The 20,931-nt window shown below is 40.8% G+C and overlaps 1 protein-coding gene across 1 annotated transcript in view; it reads right to left on the reverse strand.

The window, feature by feature from the left end:
* Positions 1 to 5,165: 5,165 nt before the first annotated feature.
* cdh16 (cadherin 16, KSP-cadherin) overlaps positions 5,166 to 20,931 on the reverse strand; it is a 37,158-nt gene continuing 21,392 nt past the window's right edge. Inside the window, exons 12-18 of the mRNA XM_049598270.1 lie at positions 17,021 to 17,212; positions 10,934 to 11,175; positions 10,722 to 10,852; positions 10,137 to 10,376; positions 6,940 to 7,056; positions 6,272 to 6,388; positions 5,166 to 6,054 (exon numbers count right to left, since the gene is read on the reverse strand). Of these exons, the coding sequence (XP_049454227.1) occupies positions 5,954 to 6,054; positions 6,272 to 6,388; positions 6,940 to 7,056; positions 10,137 to 10,376; positions 10,722 to 10,852; positions 10,934 to 11,175; positions 17,021 to 17,212 (1,140 nt within the window). The 3' untranslated portion in view covers positions 5,166 to 5,953. The remainder of the gene's footprint in view (positions 6,055 to 6,271; positions 6,389 to 6,939; positions 7,057 to 10,136; positions 10,377 to 10,721; positions 10,853 to 10,933; positions 11,176 to 17,020; positions 17,213 to 20,931) is intronic.

A 20,931-nucleotide genomic window follows, 5' to 3' on the forward strand; every position in this document is an offset into this window, starting at 1 on the left:
CTCATGAATACGAGTCCAATATTCACTTTCTTTTTAGCTCTGTTTTTGGTCTCCACCACCTAAAGGGAAATACTACAATATTTAGCAGTGTAGCATTGCTTCAGGCTTTGGGAAATAATTGTCATTCATTTATAATAAGAAATATTCTACATGCCTTCAAGTGATCCAATAGCCAAGATATATTTATCCCAATAATCAATATAGCATAGGATGATTGCAGTATCCCACTATTTTCGTCTGCCACCAGCTGTGCTTATGTAAGACTTAGCAGCAGTGACTAAGAGGCCTTTTTGTTCCTTTGCAAATTGTGCAAAGTGAAATTATTCAGTCGACTTAAATAATGTCCCTGAACATTTTATTCAGTTTACCTTGTTCAAGGTAAACAAGAACATGAAGTAAAGCAAACAGAAAGCACCAGCACAGCACTTGCATTTAGCAGCTAAATGCTCCAACTGCTAGCTACTAACTTTGTCTGTCTGTGGTTTGTTGTTAAGCAGATACTTAACAGTGGGATTTTGGCCCTTCTTTACTGTAAACAGCAGCATGCTCCTGATGAGTGTGGTGAGAGTGAACCAAAGAAGTAGCACAGGCCAGAAAACCAAAACAATGAGCTGAAAGGCACCAAAACACTCACTGGAGAACTTAAAAGGTTAGAATTTTTTTGTAGCTTCATCAGTTTGAACTACTTTCACATGTGATCCTTGTTAATGCACAGTGCTGATTATTGCTGCTGCAATAGTTCAGCAAGATTTAGGTATAGACAGCGAGTGTTTTGGCCAGGGAAGATTTAAATGTCATATTCATAATAATGGAAGACTTAGTGATACACAAAAAAGCCTCTAACAGCTACAGATGGGAAATCTGTCAAGTTCAGGTCCAAAGTGAAACTACACAATCTTCAAACGGGCTTAAAATAGCCGAAGCTGTGGGGAAACTCAGAAAAGAGGGAGGAGGGATTAGGAAAAACACTCGTCTGTGCCGGTAACTGAGCAATGGAAAACCGGCCGGCCGCTTGGGGAAAACCGTCCACTGCTCCACTGTTCCTGTCCCTGAGCGTCCGTCCATATGTGGGGAGTTATCTCTCATTTCCCAAGCTACTTGAAGTGATTGGAAATCTCACCCCCATTTCTCTCCGTGGCCTTGCTCCCCGAGTCAGCCAGCTGAACAGAACCATCTCTGTCCTTGGAGGATCTGTTGGAACACATCAAGGCTAAAGTTGGAGACTCATTACCTCACAAATGTAACGCTTGACCCCCATGTCACAAGCTAATCCCTTCCCCTCTGCTCTCTCGTCTCCCTCGGGGTCCTCCACAGTGTACTTTTCTTTTTACTTGGAGCTATGTTGCTTTGATTGGAACAGCTAGCCAGGGATATAAATAGCCTAATATAAATGGGCAATGGGTGTGTAGGCTATCAAGAGCATTGTCTGTATATTTGGTGAGTCAGTGCACATTGAAAATGTCCAGTTGAGGGAGCATCTAGTCCTTACACACATGTATTTTTAACACTGAATATATAAATGTGGTTATTTTTAGATTTGACAACTAATTTCTGCTCCATTGTTGCTCTATCTCTCCCTCCGTTTCATGCCTGCTGAAAGAGGACAGATGATGAGCAGCTGAAAATGTGTTAGTTTGCTCCACAGCAGTCTACTGACTTTGACCTGGAAGATTAAAAAAAGATACAGCTGCTAATCGTCACACAGAGGAGATCTGTTCCTGTGTACGTCATCATTCTTTACAATAAGTGATTCTATTTTTAAAAATGATATTTGTTCATACTGTGAGTGTGACCACATTTCAGCCACTCAATTTCTGATACGGCACAATGTGTGTCTGTTTTATAGATGATAGGGGCTGCCAATATATTAGTATAGAAATACTAAATTTGGGTTAATAGGCATTTTTCATGGAATACACGTTGGAATGTCACCAGGGGCGTAGCACCAAATTCTAGGTCCCATGCATATAGTCTCTCTGGGGCCCCGCCCCCTCCTCTCTTGATCCATGTCTACTTTACACAACTTTCCAATTTTTCTCTCCCCTCTTCTTTCTTGCTTTTCTATCTTGGAACCCCAATTTCTTTTTCTTGGGGAAAGCCATGACAGTTTGCGAAGGAGCTCCAGCAACATAAGCTGTCACTCCCTCGGCTTTATCTATGTTTATAGACAAAACCTATTCCAGGGGCAGACTGAACCATTTTGCACCTTTTTTCTTACATCAAGTTCAGTCTTTTTTTAATGGAATAACACATGAATTAAAAGTAAAAAATTGCAAACAAAACCAAACTTTTCATTCCCCTTTAAGGGCAGTGGCCTTGTGGGTAACCTGTGAGGGTGTGACGTGTACTTCATTGAGTATGTAGAAGGGAGGCAGCTCTCTTGAGGTGTCATGGTGAAGACACATGCAGCATATAGTGATGACAGTCAGCAGAATTTTGGTATCTGAATAAGCTCAGGGCTACTGCTAAACCTCCTGAGAAGGCGTGTTTATTGTTTTGTGGTGAAGGCTGCAATAACGCCATTGTTAGTGAATGGCAGCCGAACGCATCACCATTTTTCCCTCTGCAGAGTGGTCCAGACCACTATAAGCTAGTTACCAGCTAATAACAAGCCAAGATCAAATTAAAGGAGCTGTACATAAGAAATCTAAAGCAAATAGTCGTAAAATCCTCCTAATATGTCACAGAGACTAAGGAATAATGTTCATATAACATACTGATCTCACCGACAACAATAGTACAGCCAGAATATTCGCATTTTAAAAATAATTTACAGTCCGCAAATCATGTTTATGTTTTGAATTTGTGTTTTGGCCTGTTGCGCCACCCACCGCCGTCTACCAGTCATGCAGTCAGTAGAGTCTCAGCATCAGTTACAGTTACGACTGAGCTACAATGGCTGATGGTGCAACTAAACCCAAACAACCTCGTTATGATTCCCAAAAAACGCCAAGACAAAACTCGAGGCAAAGCAAGGGTCTATATAGGAGATGCTTGTGAACGGTGGAGACGGCTGAAAGTGGAGAAGAATTTGAAATAGGATGTCGAAGTGGCTACTCTTCTCCTCCACAGGTAAGCTTTAGCCAAAGTTGGCTAACTAGCATCATAGCGAGACCGGGATGGACATTTCGAATACTTTCAACTGTTATTCATTTTCGATCACACATTGTAGCCATGTGCAGGTGGGTCATCAACCTGACTGATGTTTTTGAGAAACAAATGTTAGCAGCACGGCAAGCAGCGTTAGCAGTGTCCCGGTACATAGCATTAGCAGCCGGCTCCTCAGCTGTAGCAGCAGAGAAGCCGGACATGCTCGAACGGCCCGCTGGAAAACTGAAGATCAAGGACGCGGCGACGCGGCCCTGCCACAGCAGCCACCCGTGGGCAAACAAATCACCCCCAATTTCCACCGGATGCGTGTTGGTTGTGTCTGCGCTCCGGCACGGCAGCGGAGCTGATAGGATTCAGTTCTAGTCAATGTGTGTGTTTCCACTGGCTGCGGCTGTGCTGCATTCCGGCTCTGTCTCTGCTGTGGCACTCCGGAGTCCTCCGCAACAGATACGCAGGACTTCTATTTTTGCTGGACGCCGGAGCACAACACAGCAATTCAGCACAGAGCAGCAACCTCGAATCTCTAGACAAGGGGGGGCGGACACCACTCACGGCAGTATTTTGAATTTGAGTGCAGTAACTGTTTTACATACAGCGCCTTTAATGTTAATAAGTTCGGATCGGTTTTGGAGCAACTGTGCTTTCTAAAAGTGAATTGATGAACGATAGAATCGCTGACAGACGATCAAAATCCTGATCTGGCACTGTTGTTTACAGTAGGTCATCATTAATCATCTTATTATTGTTATAGTTATCATTCCTGGTTGGATAACCATTTACTGGGACACTTGAACTGCACAGAGCCATTGTTAATGTCTTTATTAACACCTGTGCTTTTCCTACTAAGACGAGTTAAAATACCTTGAGTGAAAAATGCCCATCTTTTTGTTTTTAGGGGGGATTAAGTATTAAGAATCTGTCAGTGTCAGAGTTAGGGTTGGGTTTGTTTTAAAGTCATGGTTAAACATCTGCCATTTTTAACTTAAAGCTACATGTATTTATTTTGAGGCTCTACAAGACAGAAGAACTTTAAAATTGCTAACAGCCCTGTCACCTTATCATCTTATCTAGTTGATATGATTGATGTGTTAACAAACAGTTACATCCAGCAGACATACAGCAACATTACCGTCCCTTTGGAGCTATGTTTCTGGCTAGTTCACTTGTCTTTTAGCTCTGGTTTGGTCTCCAGCAATTCCTGAGAAAACATCATCTTTATTCTGCTTGTTTGACTTTCTAGCTTTGAATGTTTGCTGTCTAACCCTGAAAAAGTTGCATTCAAGAGCTCTATTATAGGTTAGTCCAGTTTGGGGGTATATCTCTTAGTGGGTTCATCATTACGACCGGGGGAAACAAAATCAACTTCAATTTTTTTTACACATTTTTCAAAGAATATTGATTTGATTAACTTCTAAATGTTGGATCGATTTAAATTCTAAAGCAAACAGTTCATGACAAAAATAATCTGCACCTATCTGTGTAGTAGTTTTATTCCAGAATCTCGTTGGAAGCTTTTAGCCTTCATCCTATTGGTCTCAAACACGGTGTCTTTGAAAGGAACATTTTTGTGACTGCACCTCACAGTCCAGGGTGAGCAGTTATCCAGTTTAACCAATCTTTTGTCACAGCCGGCAAATGGATGAGTCTGACGCATCTATTCAATTTGTAAAACTTTCGTGAATGAGAGGTGATTAGTTGGTTGGACGCTGCAAGGTGAGTGACATTCAGTGGAACTTCAATTGTGGAGCTATTTATAGCAACACTTTGGTCTGAATATAGTTTTGCCTGCCTGCGAGGTCGTCTGGGTCAGCATTTACACAGCCTTGAACACAGAGACGGGAACGCTTGGCTAATGCAATTACAAACACAGGACAATTTCAGGCTGTCTCATTCGATTAAAAGTGTTTTGGTTTGTTGTGTAAGTAGAAAGAAAAAAAGATTTGATGGAGTGAATTGGTGACAAATCCGAAGCCACAGGTTTGAGAGGCTCTGAAGTGCATGTACAGATGAAAAGATGAGAACAAAAGTATGAATATAAAGATTTGATGTTAAATGAGATCATGTGGTTATGGTGCTTTCAAGATGTTTTAATTGTGAATTGATGTGTTAAATGAATAATTCACATCTCAGCATTTACAGGCATATTTCCTCTGATTTATGGTTTCAAAACAATCTTTTTTTAACATTTATCGTAATCAGAAATGAAGGAGATGGCATCTTATTTCAATGACCAGATGCAGAAATTAATAACAGATACTTGCAGTGTAAATTACAACAGAGTATTTAGGCCAAGGTTATAGAAAAAATAATTTTGAGAATAAAGTCAAAATATTGACTTTTTTTTTTTTTTAACAATTTAACAAAAACCTGAAACTTGCAATCTGATTTTTTTTTTATTATGACTTCAAAATATTTTTTATCTATAATTACAACTTTTGAAAATGTAGCAACATTTCTCTTTTAATATTCCGACTTTATTCTTTAAAACTCTGAAATGTTTTTCCAAACTATGGCCCTATTAATTTGTCGTAATAAATGGGCACCATTTTGAAACAAATGACCAGATCTGGCAATAAAAAAAGGCAAACCTAAAACGTAAGTCAACATAATTTCCCAGGCACAGGCCTAAGCACTTAACATACATTATATATTGTTTCTCGACTAATCTAACATATCTCAAATATTGTAATTTGTGCTGTCAGGTCAGTTTATGTCTGAACTTTGATCCAATTACTGAAATATACATTCATTTTTAAACATTCACTTAATGAATTCAGCGCCCTGAAAGCAATGGTGTTACACTGGTCCAGTGAGCAGGACAGACGATATAGTAGCATCCTAATTAGATTGAAATCTTAAGAGGAACTCTCTCCTGGTTAGTTTTGCTCGGCTCTTTGGGGTTCTGGTAGGAGAGTCTCACAAACACAACAATTAGGATCGTTCCTGGAATGACAGAACAAAAAGACATTGCTGCGTTATTGCAAAATATAGTGAACAGGCACAGTATTATGATGCCTGCCTTGAAAAATCTAATGCATACAGCACAATGGTCCTTCAACATAGGCTACCACATACTACTTCTATAAAGCTTGTGATGCATTCTCAGTTGCACACATGTGTCAGTGGCATTATCACTGTTTCGGTCGGTCTCTCTGCTTACCTATGACTGCAAAGGTGCCGAGCAGAATCCCAACTGCAGACTGAATAGTTGGCATGCCCTCCAGCTGCTTGGCAGCCATTTTGCAGTTCCCTCTGACGTTGCAGGGACACACTGTCACTAACATGAGAGGGATAGGGGAAAACAAAAACAACTCACAAGCAGGAAATATGACTCAGTGAAAGAATATATGTTTTGTTTGGAACAATTTATGTTACAAGCACAATCAAAAACACTGCTCAACTCAAGGAGTTCACAGATCAATAAACTCTTTACAGTGACAGGTGAGTAGTGTTAAATGTATACCTACCTGTACATGTTTTTATTTGTGTATTATCATTTATGAAAACTGAATGTCACACAGAAGGAGACAGCACACACACCCTTTATTCCCTGATATATTCTGACCATTGTATGAGAAGAAATGTGCTGTTTGTGTTCTGTATATAAGGTGTCAGCAGGCTGTATCGGGCAGAGCACAGTCTTAAGAGAGCTGTGTGGTCACAAGCCTGGAAAAATCATTTGTAAAGCTCCATTGCATCATTACCAAACAAGAACAGTGCTAGGACAGGCTGGCACACAGGGTTTGATCTCTATTGATTGTTCCTACGCTCTTGTCCCATAACCTCCCCGCGTTCGCTTGAGCTCAGCAGCAGGAGAGTCGACATTACCTGGCAAGTTTATGAAGGTGCTCCTGGGAGGCGAGCTGCTGTCAGAGATGGTGAAGGGCACAGTGTACACTTCGGGGGCCAGGTATGGGATGTTTAAGGACAGGTTGGTGTGAGTGTCTGAGGGAAAAAACACATAGATGACACTTTAAATGTGCTGTTAATTAACATGTTGTTACAAAATTACCCATTAGATAAAAGCATTTTCTTATTTTGCTTGAATGACGTGGCAAAGTTTGTCATAGGTCACTCCTGCCAGTGTTACCAGGACAAACATTTCACTGATTACTTTTCATTAAATCATTAAAACTATTAGCCTTGCTCAAGATTATACCAAGGATTTGGGACACCCCATGTGCCTGGGCATTCCCTCAGATCCATCAGTGCAGCTCTGCTGGTTGTTCCTGGTTCTCGGGTTGTGACTAGTGACTGTGCTATCACTGTGGGACACTGTTAAAGGTATGCTATGCAGGAATTGTCAGCTGGTGTTTGTAAAAAGCATCACCAGTGAAGGTGAAGGTGAAAATCAACCCCCAGTTTTGTCCACTTGCCATTTCACCTCATTGTATATGCATTTTCTGTACTGTGTCTGCAATGTTCATAGGTTCCTCTAGGATGTGTGCTGCTTACAATCAGACACCTGGTCGCTACATTTTAATAACATTCTGACCTCACCTGCAGGCTGTGCCCAGGAACATCCTGAACACAGCAAAATAAGAAGACAATAAGAAACTACATGCAGAGGACCAAGTCAGATAGATGCACCACCACCGACTTCTGGTGGGACATAGGTGAAGATTGAGAGGGAATATTGTTGTATGAGTTAGGGCCGATATGATATCAGATTTTCACCACACAATTATCATGGCTAAAAGAGTGCAGGATAACGATATTAATGTGATATCCATAGCAAATTTGCTAGAAAGAAAAATGTTATGCTAGTCAAATTCATCTTTGACTTAGTTAACGTGCATTTTTTTTTTGTGAATAAATTACACTCAAAAAACAAATCTAGGAAGCTGGAGAGAGAATCTGTAACCATGACATGAAATCGTACAAAAAGATACAAAGCAATCGCACTTAATGGATCATGAAAAGGCAGCTAGATGGTGTAGCACCAGTATGCTTGGTATAAAGCCACCAAGTCACCAATTATACCCAAAGCACTGGGTTATTCTGACCCAGTGTAAGTGTTAGTTGTAATATATACACATACACTACAACTGTAGTGATCTCTGATGTGCACTATCCGGCACATCAGAGATCAAATCTGAAAAAGTGTTAAATTAAGCTAAATGCTTTTTTTATTACCAGGAGTCAACTGCAACACTGGTGCACGTCAGCTATGTACTTCTTTACAATATCTTACAATTTCCACCAGCAAGGGAACAAAAATCAAGCAAAAAACACACAGCGGCATAACTACACAAGACACAGAATGAGAGAGAGACAGATGGAGCTGTACATCGAGGGGTCTGGAGTGTGTGAGTCTTAATCTTATCTCTGCTGATCGGTCTAAAATACACGCCTGGCCGCATGACGTAAAAGCCCCGTCCCGTAAAGAGAACTGTTTTATCAAACTGTTTGAACCCTTATCTGAGGGTCTTACACTCTACGCTCGCACCTCGCCTTCACTCCCCTTCATGTTCCATTTGTCAGTCAGGAAAACACGAGCAGTGCAGGCTGTTAATTTACCATCTATCTGTGCTGTTTCGCCTCCGATGTGACATTTACGCAGGTTGTAGCTGTGACCCACTGCCTACTAAGAAATATTGCAGACGATTGTGACACCAAAAAGTATTTTTTTATACTACAATGCTATTAAATGTGTCACATAAAAGATTGGATGTGTCACATTTCACTCCTGACTGCCATGAACAGCCATTAAGAGTGGACGAAAGTGGAATAAGAGTGCACTGCCTCATTAACTGAATTTCTCCATTGAAAAGAACTGCCAATTATTTACACATGGTACATTTGAGAGTCTCTGAGAGATTTGAAATGAATAGCAATGACACACACACACACACACACACACACACACACACACACACACACACACACACATACACTCACACATATGTTCTTTTCATGGGAGGTTGTGGTTGTGTCACACAAACCGTGCAACTCATTATACTGGCAGTACACATTTTATTGGTACGACCATTACTGGCTGCAACCAGGTGCAAAGCATTCTGGGAGATTCTTCTTTTAGCCTCCATTAGCTGGCAGGAACCCAGCGGTGACGCCAAAGAAATTACACAGAAGATATAATTACAGCTTGGCTCAATCAATAGCAACAGGAACAGGGGAGTGAAAGAGGGAGATAAAAAAAAAACCCCTGAGAGGGAAGTGGTTGAGCTGTTTGAATGACTTAATGTCAGACGTCATCACAGTAAATAGTTTGCATTAAACGAGCGCAACACTAGCGGTTTACAGCAGCAAGAAAGAAAAGGATAATTACATTATACCTCCCTTCGCAGATTCAGATAGGACTGACGAAATTATGCAGGAAGAAAACAGACCAAGGCAATTTGCACATCTTCAAGGCCGGATCACTCTGTTACTTTGACTATCTGTCCTCGTGGATGGCACATTGCCTTCTTTAATTCAAAGGCCAGGTAACTCAAAGCATTTAAGACATTGTGGCGAACACGGTGACCGCACGCTGTATTTAAAAAATCCACTGCTTCACACTGCATGACATTGTGGCTGGATGACATCGACCTGTCTTCTTCAGTAAATTAACTTCCTTATTCTGAAGCTGATTCTTAGCAAAGAGGGACCATAATAGAAGACACAGTGTTCACATATGTATCTTAAACCATCTCAGACTGCAAGAGAATGTATGAAGTTGTCCATATTAAAGCAATGAAATGATAAAGATTGAATCACCCTGGACAGACCGCCAAACTATCACAGGGCTGACACATGAGACAGATTTTAGGATTTGGATGTGGGCTGCTAATTACATCCATTTCGCAGCACTCTGGCTTTGAGACCATGCTGGCACCCAGAATCAGACCTGAGTTTTGGGTGTAAGTGATGCCTCCTACAAATTCCATGTGAAAAATTATCTAAGGATAGCCTCTTCTAACGATGTGACTTTACTTGACTGTCTTCTCTTTTCACTGTGAATCATAAGACTAACACAGTAAGCTGCAGGTTGGCTGGGTTCACCAAGTCTGCATTCACCTCACCATTAATAGGTGTCAGCTTCCAGTTCCGTCGAACTGTGGCGTCACTGCGCAGGGAGAAGTTGAGTCTTCCTCCATGCTGTGGCCCATCACTGTCCCGCGAGGCCAGCACCAGAGCTTGGTCCTCCCAGCGAGGCGTACACAGGTACTTCCAGGAGTAGTCTCCAACCAGCACTGGACTGTTGTCGTTCACATCCAGGATTTGGACCGTCACCAGGGTGGACGCAGATAAGGAAGAGTTTCCTAAGGGGGAACACAAGAGATGTGGAAAAGACAAACAGAGATGAGGTGCCAAGGCTTCACTGTCTAAACCTGAATGTTTTTCTTTTTTCTTTCGTCACCTTGCCTAACCTTCTCCATTGTTTGTTTTCTGTTCTCTTGCACTCATACTGCTTTCCTTGATCTCGCTCTTCTGCAACTCTGTCTCTACTTCTACATCTGTATTCTTCAGACTCTCTGTTTGTCTGTGAAGATGTTCAAGTGTGCTTTTGTATGTGTGTGCTTTTTTTAGTGTTTTGAATCATTCAATAGGAATTCTAAATCAGTCAAATAGTTGTGTGGTATTTTTAATGAAGAAAAAGAACTTACGCCCATCCACTGCAATGACCTCCATGGTGTATGTGCTGTTCTCCTCTCTGTCCAAGGCCTGCACAGTCTTCAGTTCACCAGAATACTTCCCTATTGAAAAGTATTTCTTGGTGTCTCCTTGAAGAGAGTATCTGCACACAAAAAAAAGAATTAGAACAAGTGAAGCAGATAACATTTAAATATACCTACAGCATTCATCAGTTCAGGTTCACCTGATTGGATGAGAATCAGGGTCGTAACCTCGGATGGTAGCGATAACCCGTCCTGGTTCCTCGCCCTCCCTGACAGTCACCTCATAATGGCTTTGAGACAGGATTGGACCTTCATTTACATCATCCACATAGATGGAGACGGTTGCTGTGGATGCAGGTCCGTATCGGCCTCGGACAAGAGCCACTGGGTTCTGAGCGCTGAGCACGAGGATGTACTCACTCTCACGCTCAAAGTCCAAGACCTGTGAACACATATGTACACACACAGCCAAAATTATGCACACACAAATATTTCTAAAAACTATTGATAACATGCCAACAGTGATATTTATCATTGTTTACAGAATTTTGTTGAAACTGTAAAAGATGATACATAATATATGTTTCATGTATAAAATGAATGCATTGAGGGGTTAGCTGCTGTGTCCATGACCCATATTGGCACAATTTTGCCGCCATTGTGAGCATTTATACTTGTGCGGTGGTGTGTTTGTGTCACTCAGTGTGTGCAGTTACACCTCTAAAACACTAGTCAGCGGCAGGGTTTCTGTGAAGTGCTGTAAAGTTTTGTTAATTCAAAACACACATTCAACACACATTAAACATGGCTTAATAGTGACCATTTCAAACACAAGTACACAAATCGGCTTCACTATAACTCTCAGCATTCACAGACAAAGCACTTGTCTTTATCTGGACACATTTTCCCCACAAATACAACATGCTAAAGTTTTTAGCACAAGCCTATGGCATTTTACATTGTATAAATTAGCCTAGCAACTAGCAGACTTTTCCTCTACTTATATGAAACCAGGGACAACAGCAACATGTAACAAAGGTAACGCTACAAAATTCAGTTCCATTACAACACAAGAGTTAACAACCGTCTCATTCTAAACACGTTTTCCAAACAACATGCTGACATTATTAGCACAGGTCTATGGCATTTTACATTGTATAAATTAGCCAAGGGACTAGAGGAGTTTTCCTCTGCTCATATGAAGCCAGGATAAATTATACACAAGACTTAAAATGCTATTTTTGTGGGGACTTTATTGTCTTCACAATTTATTGTGTCTTATCTGTGAAGTTAAAGCAAATAAAAGCTTAGTTTCCACTGAGGAAAATGGTTTCAGCTAACAAAAATAGACAGGAGGTCTGCGTCGCTGCAATGTGTAGTTACATTTCTGGGGAGCTCCATGTCAATCAACAATAAACACTTAAGAAGGGTTAGGTTGGAAAGCCCATTTATCATTTGGGCAACAGACTAAAGAAAACAAGAGCTTAAGTTTACCTTAAACTAGCAGTTAGTCCAACCGGCAGTGAGATGTCACTGTTAGGAAACAAGTACGCTAGCAAAGCAACACAGTATATAAAATAAGCACAGCCAATTAACTGCCAGTTATCTAGCCAGAAGCGACTGTTGTGGTTACATAGAAAAGATACTTATAAATCTCTTATAATAAGATTTGGGTGAACTGGTCCTTTACAAAAGGAATTATTTATCTATATCAACAATTAAATAAATGTAAGGAAAGTAGTTGCATTTCTTTGGATACAATGACATTTTATGGGCACTCTGCCAGTGGTACACATGTCAAAGAAAACGGAATCTTGACTTTACCAGAAGGAGAAGGATACGGTACGTTCCCTGTGACCAGTCACCTTATCTCACTTCCAAGGAAACTGGGTTTACTGGCAGAGTATTGCTGTATTTCCAATATGAGCCAGACACCGGTCACTGAGCCAATTGATTCACTGTGTCACTAATGAAACATTTTCCATGATGATGCACTGAGAGCAACTGCTACTGTATGTGACAATGCGGTTTATACAACTGTATGAACTCAAGAGAATGATAGGAAGATTTGTATAAATATATATGAAATGATGTTAACATTACAAGGCATTCAATATATAACTCGACTGTAAAACAGTGTAAAAATAATCACATGTAAACACATAAAATCCATAAATTTTAACACTTATACTTCTTAACTGTATTCGGGTCTAAAGTTTTGAAGCAAAACTGGGAGTAGCAGATTTTAAGTGATGCGATTACTGTAATCGGGGCCCTAAAAATAAAACTGTGACATCTTGACTTTGTTTGAAGGATTAAAAAAGTTGTTTCACTGTGGAGGTTTGGAGGGATTAACTGCAGTTATGATGCTGTTGACAGTGCAGTCAGTGATTTGAATACTTAAAGACTGAAGGACATGTATTGTTTTATCTTAATCTCTAATGTATTTGATTATTTTAATGTAATCTTCTGAATCCTGCCCTGGAGCTTGTATTCGCTGTCAGGTTTCACCCTTCCTTAAACGTGTTCTGTCTACCCATGTAACAAGATGTTATTAAACCAGCATTGTGTGACATCATGAGTGCGTCTCTGTTGCCACGGAGAAGAAACGCAGACCTTGGAGGGGGCACGAGTGCTGCTGTTGACTGGAAGTGACGCATCAAACTACTCAGTGCACCAGAACATGGAGCACGGACTCTCTCGAGGCTATAGTCAGTCATCTGAACCAATATATTACTCAAAGTCTTCCCATGAGGATACTACATTTGATTTATTCATCATGTCCACTCACGTGGCTATGAACTGCTATTACCTCACCTGCACTGTTTACACCCAATATTTTAAGACCGCCAAAATAGGTATCTAAAACAATTTTTACTTTGTTTATTCTTTTATTTGTGCTGTTGTTTGTCAAATAAACTCATTTTTCTTCTAACCTGTAATAACACATTGGCTACTAGTGGGAAGCTGTTAAAAGAAGCTGTTAACACTGACATATCAACACCTTATCATTTAATATGTCGAGCTGGTTAGCAAACAGGTGCTTATTTACACCTCCAGCAGACACCAAGCATCATTAACTCTGAGCTGTTTCTGGCACCTGATGAATGTAAGTCCAGTGTTCACTATCTTTTAAGATCTGTTTTGCTCTCCGCCAACTCCTGAGGGAAATATCTGGCACTTCGATTGATAAAGGCTGCGACTGGTCTGTTTGACATTTGGTGCTGAGCAGGTAGTGTAAAGTTTTTTTTTTAAGAATAAAAACACCTGCATGCTGCTGCCAAACATGACGCTTTGAGAAATTAAGAGTGAAATAAAACATTAAAGTTGTGGCACAGAAAATGAAAACAATGCAGTGAGAGATGCTAAAAAGCTCAGTGAGGGGAACTGCAGGTGATAACCTTTAGGACAATCTAGGACACAATTCGAACATATCCCACATAATCAAAAGCCAGTAATTTGAGTATAACTCAGGTATTTGGAGTGGCTGTGATCCTGTGACCAGTGTGCTGATGGGAGTAAGGAAGTAAGCAGTCCCTGTAACAAAGCAGTTTGGGGTAGATGGGGTCACAAAGCACAGGACTTTCCACAGGAGTGTAGTGTCCCAAATTGCATGAACTTCCAGTGAACATCGAGTCATTTTAAGTTATGTCGTTACCATATTTGATTTCCTAAACATAGCCACAGTAACTTGACTTTCCCAAACCTAAAGATGTCTCACCAAGTTTCTTTTCCTAAACCTAACTTACGTAAATTTATGTTAAATACATTTTGTCATTCTTGGGACGTTAATTCATAGGATGTTACAAACCATAGTATGGGGATATGTTGTATCTTTTACACAAAAGTAGCCATCTGACTCATTCATTCATTCATTCATTCATTCATTCATTCCATAACTGCTTATCCTGTTAAGGGTAGCGGGTGTGCTGAAGCTAGTCCTAGATGACATTAGGTGAGAGGCGGGGTACACCCTGGACAGGTCGCCAGACTATCACAGGGCTGACACATAGAGACAGACAACCATTCACTCTCACATTCACACCTACGGACAATTTAGAGTCACCAATTAACCTGCGTGTCTTTGGGTCCTGTCATTGGTCCGACAGTCCATTGGTTTGACATTCCATTAGTCCGACTGTCCGCGGTGCTGAACGGCTCGCAGCGGGCGTATGGTGCGCCGCGACCGGCTCTGGGTCAGCTGGGAAAGGCTTGAGGCGAAGCAGGCTCACGGCTTATGTGTTTGTCACTTTCTTTTCATTTTAACCCACACCATGATCTTTTCCTGACCCTAACCAAGTGGTTTTTGTGCCTAAACCTAACCAGACCTTAACCACAGGGCATCATGATGATTTCGGAACGGACTTCGGAACAATGGGTTTAATATGGTCAGAACAACGGGATGTTGAACCAATGGGCTGTCGGACCAATGGGCAGTTCCCCATGTCTTTGGACTGTGGGAGGAAGCTGGAGTACCCTGAGAAAACCCACACTGACACAGGGAGAACATGCAAACATAAAAATATTTTAGCCTCACAATGATACTGATTTCTCATATTTCTAGATAAACTAATATGAAATTAATTATGTCCACTCTTGCTATTGTTCGTCATGGTGGGCAGATTAATGTCAGTTAATTCCAGTTAAGTACAAAGAAACCATTTTCTTGCTATCTTTGCTCTCCTGTCGTCTCTCCAAACACTGCTTGTCCTGTGCTGCTGGATCATCTGATATAAATGCAGCTACTTTGTAATTATGAAAGCCATATTAAAGCTTTAATGCTTTTGTCTGAGTTAAAATGAAGCACATAACAAATCTCTTTGTATTAAATGCCCCATTCATCAAAGTGATTAATGCTTCCTACCATTAAAGTTACACCATTGTTCCTGGTAACATCATTGTCATATGATTCAGTCCTCTTACGTCACTTTAAACCGATGACTCACACCTGTAGCTTGTGATGGATGAATATGTTATCAGCTCTGTTTTGGTGATTTGATAACTAATTGATTAAAGCTGCAAGTCACTTCCATGAGGTTTTATTTCAGTTTTTCTTTAACAGAATGGTTTTACATTTGATGTAACGTCTAACACCTCCTGCTCTCCTCATCCTGATTAGATTCCCCTCGCTTCCCCCGGTTCATTATATATTTACCTCAATCGGCAGCCTCTAGTCTGTGTGGTAAACTGCCATTAGTGTCTGCACAATCTAATTATTCACTTGGGCTGTGAACAGTGTGTAATTTCTAATAATGAAATGTGTCTGCCTTCTGGCGCTGACCTCACACTGTAGCACGATGAATTAAAGGATTTGCTCAAGTGCATTTTAATCCACGGGGGCTTTATGTGTGTAGGATTTAAGCTTTATTATTATTTTTTTTATTAAAGAAAGCTAAATAAACAACAGCATCCCTTGATATAGTTTGTTACTGTAATATTTCATAAGGTCAGTACAAGAGCTTTAAACACAGCTGCTCAAAGAGACCAGAATTCAATCTGTGTAATAACATTTCCAAAAAACAGAAGTCCTCTTGTGTTAATCTGAAATAATATGAGATCCATTTTTAGCTTTTAGACATCTCCTGCTTTATCTCAGCGGAGCGTGTGCAGCTCACAGTTCAATCACATTCGTCAACTCCCACAGAGAGGTTGAAAATAATAGACTGTCTCCTGCCTGGCCCACTTACAGAGAGCAGACCATTAGAGCACACACACATACACACACACACACACACACACACACACAGACAGATAGACACACACTCCCTCATGCATCCCTAAAACATCCTGCTGGATTATACGGGGCAGACGAAGGGTGATGCGCCCCGGGGACAGGAGAGATTATTCGGCTAAAACATTCCATTGTCATCTGGACTCTTTTTGCTTTGAGGCATGTCAGACTTAAGTATTGACGTATTGGAATATTCTTTTCTAACCTTTCTGCTGGTGGCTCACATGTACACACTATCATATTAAAGTCATGTCCTCTGAAAAATGTGACTGTTGTATCGACAGCAGGTCTCTGAATGATCTTATAGGACTGCACAAAGGACACACAAAGCCATCATGCCAAAAATTGTCCTTGACATTAACATTTGTGCTCCTGAGAGGAGACATTTGTTTGTACTCCCTCGTACCCTGAACAGGATAAAGAAAACAACTAACATATCAGTTTAATTTGGACTTGGCAGGAATTTATAGCTGATCTTTGTGTTTTAAAATAAGCATTAAAATGAGGTGGTCGAAGGTGTGTGTGCAGAGGTCACAGGATGGTCCGTGTTGTATACCTTTGACAGGATGAGTGAGACCTCATTGGTCTGCTTGTCAGTCACTAATGTAAAGGCCTCCTCCTCGTTTCCAGACTCTAAACGGTAGTCCACCTGCCAGCTGTCTCCTCCCCGAACATCTGCATCCCCTGCCAGCACAGCTGTTACGGTGGTGCCCACTGGAGCGTCCTCTGGAATGTGAAATGGTCCATACTGATGGGAGAAATGTACAGTTACCCAGCAGAAACCACTCAAGACACTCCTATGTAAAAACGCACTGAAGAGTGCAAATGAATGGTAATGAATTAGTATAATAATTTTGAATCTATTTAGCAATTTTCTTTACAGATGTCAGCTCACATTAAGCCTCACTGACAGGACACCTCCCCCCAAAACAGAGAAGAAATAAAAGGAAGAAACAATGTGGAAAAACTGAAGCATTTCATCATGAAGCTAAGAGAGCGAATGGAAAACCCCCTGAAACTTTTCATGGGGCTGGCCAGATGGGGCCACCAAACATTTCGGGGTGGCAGACCAACATCAAAAGTCATAACTGAATTTCAGGAATTCCACTCTGCTGTTTTAGTAGTCTATATAGGGTAGCTGAAAATGATGTCAATATGGAGACTTTCTAAAATAATAAGTATGTTTTCTTGAGGGTATAATCACCTGAAAATAAGAATTGTTGTGTTTTCATTACCACAGAATGAACCAATTATATGTACGGGGTCCTCTTCCAGGGAGATCGCCATGTTCCACCGCCATGTTTCTACAGAAGCCCAGAATGGACAAACCAATCACTGACTCTTAATAGGGCCATTCACATTTTGCATTGTGTGTAGTAGAAGCCCCTCTGCAACAAGCAGCATTGGAAAAACACCATTTTTTTAATGTCAGACTGATTTATTCAGTGTTTAAATGACCAGGGATCTCATTTATAAACATTGTGTAAGCACAAAACAATGCCTGCAAGAGGCGTACGCCACTTCCCACACAAAAGTTGTGATCTATAAATACAGACTTGATGGGAGAAACTTGGCCCATGTTTATGAACATTTTTATACTGACACACTGTTTCGTTAAGGAACTCCTTAATGATATACTTGGGTTTCTTATTATACAGTTATCATTACGTATTATCTAATGTGCATAGACTAAAACCAGCACACTTAACACTTTGAGTTCCACAACAATCCTGTTGTAATGTGTTTTATATTTGTATATACATGTTAGGTGATTCATTGTTCTTCAAATGTGCAGGTTGTCCTTTTCTTTAAAAAGACAAATATACAGCTTTAATTTGAAGGAGTAGATTGATCGTGAGGAACAAAACATGCACTGGAAACAAGTCTTCTCAAGTTTAGGGGAGACTCGTGGGTACCCAGAGAATACCCTTCATTCAGTAATTTTGAGGTGAGGGTTCAAGGGGCCTCCTGGAAAAAGGCCATGCTGGTTGTCCCCTTGCCAAAATTTAGGCTAATTCTGGAAAATTATTTAGCTCCCTTCCTGACAAGCTATGCTGCGATGGATGCCTTAGGCTGTCAAGTTTCACAAGATACTACCTTTGTGCAAGGTAAAGAATGAGCGCACCACAGCATCTTGTTGGCTCCAATTATTTTTGACCAAGTGCGCCAGCTGATATTCTTTTCTAATCCATAAATGCACGCTTTTGGTCTTAGCAAAGATTGTTTTTGTTCCAAAGATTTATCCTGGAGGCAAGATGATTCAAAGTTGAACAATGACTGTATTACTCTTAACTGTCTCTGCATTAACAGCAGTATTAAATATTAATAAAATGAAATATTTATACAAGTAACAGGCTAATGTAAACTTTGCCGGAGACTTGTTGATGGTGAATGCTGTGGTTGCCAATAAAAATCACGACTGCCTGTTCACTTTTCAGCATACCCTGTTGTCATGACTGTATGTGCCTACATGTTTACGGTTGCCCCCTCTCGCCCTCCTGGTGTTCGCTAACCTTTACTCACACACTTCTGTGTGTTTAGACAGCCATTTTAATCTGCCACTCACAGATGTCCTCTGGTGAAGCAGCCATGCCTCTGATCTGGCTGCCCCATCCACAGGGTCGCTGAACCCAGCCCTGTCACCACTCGCCTCCCACATCACCCCCTATAGCGCTGCCTTCACATCGCCATGGAAAAAGCTGCACTCCTCAGGCGTGACCTGCTGAAGAGCATTTTCCACCTCTGTGTTTGTGTGTGTCTGTGCGTGTGTGGTGGCAATTATCTGAGCAAGTGCGCAAATTTGTTTGTGACGGCCTGAAAATACAAATGAATGCAGCAAGGACAAAAAAAAAAAAATTACCATGACAACAGATGTTATATAAAAAATCTTTTATCAAGTCTGTATTCAACATACCGTCTCCTGTTATTGGTCTGGATATTATATGTCAAAGCTCTGTGGTCAATTTCTGCTGTTAAATTTAAAGCCAGTACCTTAAATTAAAAAAAAAAAACAACGTGTTCCTTCACAGCCCAGTGTGTGCAGCCTTTCAGTGTCACTGCGGTCTGACAGACAGAACAGCTAGAGATTGGTTCCCTATTATCACAGCATGATGGCTCTCCCACATAACTCCGAGCCCTCATGACTTCTCGCTCTTCTATTATGCGGCACATGTGGGTGAAAAGTGAGGGGATTTTCTGTAACTGTCTCTATCTTTAGCCCATTTGTCTTTCATACCAGCAGATACATCAAAAGGAGGGAAACCGCTGTCACGTTACATGCTGGGCCTTGACTGCAGCGTTATTGATCAACCGGATCACTGCAAGATAAAAACATATTGGCAGTAGTTCCCAGAGATGTTTTATTTTTGGGATAGAGTGCAAAACAAAAAAAAAGGAAATATGCTTTTTTTTTAATCTATTGATTTGTGTGTTTTGTGCCTTTATTAGACGACTAAAAGTAGAAAGACAACAGGAAATGAGGGGAAGGACATGCAGTACAGGTCCCCAGCCAGAAATAAACAAGGGATGTTGGGCCATGGTAAGCGCCTTAACCCCTGCGCCACCAGGGGACCCCAACATTGCTTATCTTAAACACCAAAAATGCATTTTGGGGAGCTATAGACTCAGCTCATGTATGCTTCAAAGGTAGCTGTACACTAGAGGTGGAAAAGCAGATTTTCCTCTGGGTGGTTTGAGACATTTCCGTGGATTTTAAAGGGCCAGTCAAAATTAAAAAATACATATTTTCCTCTTAACTGTAGTGCTATTGAACAATCTAGATTATTTTGGTGTGAGTTGTAGAGTGCTGGAGATATCTGCCGTAGAGATGTCTGCCTTCTCTCCAGTATAATGGAACTAGATGGCACTAGTCACAGCCAACAGCATCACAATGCAGAGGGAAGCATACATCTACTGCTAGCTCATCTAGCACGACTGAGCTAGCTAGCATTACAGCTAAGCGAAAGGGGACACCATCTCACGCTGTATGTGTGCTTCTTTCTGTGTGATGTAGTTGGTGGGGTGTAGTTTGGTAGACAGAAAATAGTTCCTTCATGAAACTGCTCACAACAAGGTCTGTGGATTATCTTGAGTAACTGGGTCCAGTCTCTGGAAAAAAACATTTTTGTTGAGTTTTTAATATATTTTTTGGGCGTCTGGCCGAGCACCATCTATCTCCATTATACTGGAGAGAAGGCCAATATCTTTAACACTTGGCAACTCAGACCAAAACAATCTATAAATAGCAGTTAAGATAGTACAAATAGTAAGAGAAAAAATTGTGTATTTTGATTTAAGGGTAAGCTATTATTTTCTATGATCAAAACAGAAGCTTCTGTAGATGTTTTTCTCCTTTGATCGCTGTGAAAACCTGTCAGCTTTGTAATGTATTATAATTAAAATGAATACACTTTGACCACAGGTGCTGTCCCTCATGATAAAAAGAAACTATAACCTTTTTAAAGCCAC

The sequence above is a fragment of the Epinephelus fuscoguttatus genome, linkage group LG2 (genome assembly GCF_011397635.1).
Source record: "Epinephelus fuscoguttatus linkage group LG2, E.fuscoguttatus.final_Chr_v1".
In the NCBI taxonomy this organism is placed as follows: domain Eukaryota; kingdom Metazoa; phylum Chordata; class Actinopteri; order Perciformes; family Serranidae; genus Epinephelus; species Epinephelus fuscoguttatus.